The sequence below is a fragment of the Bos javanicus genome, chromosome 7 (assembly GCF_032452875.1).
Source record: "Bos javanicus breed banteng chromosome 7, ARS-OSU_banteng_1.0, whole genome shotgun sequence".
In the NCBI taxonomy this organism is placed as follows: Eukaryota; Metazoa; Chordata; class Mammalia; order Artiodactyla; family Bovidae; genus Bos; species Bos javanicus.
The window spans coordinates 40,593,129-40,596,737 of NC_083874.1; the positions used below are offsets into that span (position 1 = coordinate 40,593,129).

The window sequence follows — 3,609 nt, forward strand, 5'->3', positions numbered from 1 at the left end:
AAAATTTGACATTACAGTAACTGAAATCTCATAGGGAAACCTGTAGCAATTTCATCACTACCAGCTCTTGACCTGCTAAGATGTTTATAGTATCTGCTCAACCTCTGTGAGTGGTTCTGTTACAGCCATTTCAGTGCCCCCCACCCCTGCCACAAGCTCACAAACTGCAATGTACCTAGTGCAGTACATTTATTAATATAATTTGTTGAGTGGATAATTGCTGAATGAATACGATTATTTCACCTTTTGCATTAGTTTTCACAACTTGTTATTATGCATGTATATAACCATAGTATCTGAACAGATACGCTTATTTGTTCATTTATAATCTGTTATTGCTCAGACTTACCAGAGAAAGAGCAAGAGAAAAAAGAAAAAGAAACGTAAGGGGGATTCGTGAACTATGCAGAGAAACAGATTTACTTTTTACCATCTTTATGGACCAATTTGTGAGCGTGTGTTTTGCACTATCACAAAGACCATATCCATCTTGAATATTCTCTATTGCTTTTCATGACTTGGGAAGGAAATGACAAATGAGACAATGGTAACTGAATTTATTCTAAAGGGCTTCTCAGACGTGCCTGAACTGAGGCTCATTAGCACCATCTTCTTCCTTTTCATATATCTCTTTGCCCTCCTGGGGAACATCTCCATCATTGCAGCTGTGAGCAGAGACAGCCGCCTCCACATCCCCATGTATTTCTTCCTGAAGAATCTCTCTTTCTTGGACATGTGCTACACCACAGTCATCGTCCCCAAGGCACTGATTAATTCACTCATGGGTTCAGAAGTCATCTCCTTTTGGGAATGTGTGGCTCAGCTCTTCTTATTTGTAACGCTATGTGCTTCTGAGTGCTTCCTGCTCACCTCTATGGCATATGACCGTTGTTTGGCCATCTACAAGCCTCTCCTTTATGGTGTCATTATGAGCAGAAAACTATGTACAGAGCTTGTTATGGTGGCCTGGTTGAGCGGAGCTTTCTATGCCATCTTTCACACCATCAACACCTTCTCCCTCCAGTTCTGTGGGCCTAATGTCATTGACCACTTTTTCTGTGACAGTTCCCCTATCATGAGACTCTCCTGCAGTGACTCCCACACCAATGAGGAAATTGGATTTGTGGTGGGTGGGTGTACTATTCTTGGTGCCTTTGCCCTCACAATCATCTCATATGTTCTCATCATTGCTACCGTTGCTCGGACCCAGTCTGCTGGTGGCCGCTGGAAGGCCTTTTCCACCTGTTCCTCTCATCTTACTACCATCATTCTGTTTTATGTCACTGGGAGCATTGCTTACTTGAGACCTACTTCTCACTACTTCCCCCTTCAAGGACGGCTAGTGTCTGTGTTTTACTCCATTCTAACACCTAGCCTTAATCCTGTTGTTTACTGTCTGAGAAACACAGACATGCAGGCGGCCCTAAAGAAACTATTTGTCCCATCCAAATAGGCATATTTTTCATATATTAAACATATTTCTCTGAACATTAACCTAGATAAAATAGTTTCTTGAAACACATAATCTAGTAAAGTGAATAGTGAAGAAATAGAAAATGTAAACAGATTAATAACAAGTAAGGAGATTAAAGCAGTAATAAAAAAAGCTTCCAACAAAGAAAAGCCTTGTACCATTGATTTCATTGGTGAAGTGTACCAAACACTTTAAGAATTAATGCCAACCCTTCTAAAACTCTTCTAAAAAACTGATTATGAAATACTTGCAAACTAACTTTATTGGGCCAGAATTATCTTCACACCAAGGCCAAAGACACTACAAGAAAATAAAACTGTATGAACTTGGATGAACATAGATGCAAAAATCTTCAACAAAATACTAGCAAACCTAACTCATCAGCACATTGAAGTGTCATACACCATGACCAAATGAGATTTATCCTGGGATTCCAAGCAGCATATGCAAACCAATAAACATACCGTATTGCGTTAATAGAAGTAAGAAAAACTGTATGATCATCTCTATAGATACAGGAAAAACATTTGACAAAATAAGATTTTCATGATAAAAACTCTCAATAAACTGGGTATAGAGGGAACATATGTGAACATAATAAAGCCCATATATTGCAAGCCCACAGCTAACATCATACTCAACGATGAAAACCTGACACCTTTTCTTCTATGATTAGAAACAAGACAAGGGTGCCCACTTTCATCCCTCTCCCTCTTATTAAACACAGCACTAGAACTCCACCCAGAGGAAATAGGCAAGAAAAAAATATTTTATGTATGCTGCTGCTAAGTCGGCTTCAGTCGTGTCTGACTCAGTCTGACCCCATAGACTGCAGCCCACCAGGCTCCCCCGTCCCTGGGATTCTCCAGGCAAGAACACTGGAGTGGGTTGCCATTTCCTTCTCCAATGCATGAAAGTGAAAAGTGAAAGTGAAGTCGCTCAGTCGTGTCCGACTGCCAGCGACCCCATGGACTGCAGTCTACCAGGCTCCTCTGTCCAAGGGATTTTCCAGGCAAGAGTACTGGAGTGGGGTGCCATTGCCTTCTCCAATTTTATGTATACTTCATTATAGTAAATAAATACATGAAAGAAAAAAACAACTACAAGAATTATTGTGATTCCCAAAATAACCAATAGTTTCTGCTTCTCATGGATAATTTAAGCTATTTATGAATCTGAGATACTAATTATATATCCCCCACTCTCCCTTTGAAACTCTGTACAGGAAGGAAATAAGCAAATAATTGAATCAAGTTTACAGGAGAAAAATTCAGTTTTACAAGAGAATTGTGCTATAACTTTGTTTTGTTGGTTTTATTATAATGAAGTAAACTTTTGCAATAACTTCTCTCCATTAGCTCTGCATTAATATAAGTAGGCATTTACTTCTAACATTCAGTTCAGTTCAGTTCAGTCACTCAATTGTGTCCGACTCTTTGAGACCCCATGAACCACAGCGCACTAAGCCTCCCTGTCCATCATCAACTCCCAGAGTTTACCCAAACTCATGTCCATTGAGTCGGTGATGCCGTCCAACCATCTCATCCTCTGAGGTCCCCTTCTCCTCCTGCCCTCAAACCTTCTCAGCTTCAGGGTCTTTTCAAATGAGCCAGCTCTTCACATCAGGTGGCCAAAGTATTGGAGTTTCAGCTTCAGCATCAGTCCTTCCAATGAACGCCCAGAACTGATCTCCTTTAGGATGATTGGATCTTTAGTACTGGTTGGATCTCCTTGCAGTCCAAGGGACTCTCAAGAGTCTTCTCCAACACCACAGTTCAAAAGCATCAATTCTTCAGTGTTCAGCTTTCTTTATAGGCCAACTCTCACATCCATACATGACTACTGGAAAAACCATAGCCTTGACTAGACGGACCTTTGTTGGCAAAGTAAAATGTCTCTGCTTTTGAATATGCTATCTAGGTTGGTCATAACTTTACTTCCAAGGAGTAAGTGTCATTTAATTTCATGGCTGCAATCACCATCAACAGTGATTTTTGGAGCCCCAAAAAACAAAGTCTGACACTGTTTCCCCATCTGTTTCCCATGAAGTGATGGGATCAGATGCCATGATCTTAGTTTTCTGAATGTTGAGCTTTAAGCCAACTTTTTCACTGGCCTCTTTCACTTTCCTCAAG

General features: G+C 40.4%; 1 protein-coding gene across 1 annotated transcript; it reads left to right on the top strand.

The window, feature by feature from the left end:
* Positions 1 to 401: 401 nt before the first annotated feature.
* On the top strand, positions 402 to 1,862 carry LOC133251138 (olfactory receptor 8U3-like). Its single transcript, XM_061423202.1, has one exon. The coding sequence runs from the start codon at positions 530 to 532 to the stop codon at positions 1,451 to 1,453; it is 924 nt and encodes a 307-aa protein (XP_061279186.1). The 5' UTR covers positions 402 to 529; the 3' UTR covers positions 1,454 to 1,862.
* Positions 1,863 to 3,609: the final 1,747 nt, after the last annotated feature.

Bases quoted from the DNA above. Each gene is read 5' to 3' on its own strand.
- LOC133251138 (XM_061423202.1), top strand. From the start codon at position 530: ATGACAAATGAGACAATGGTAACTGAATTTATTCTAAAGGGCTTCTCA.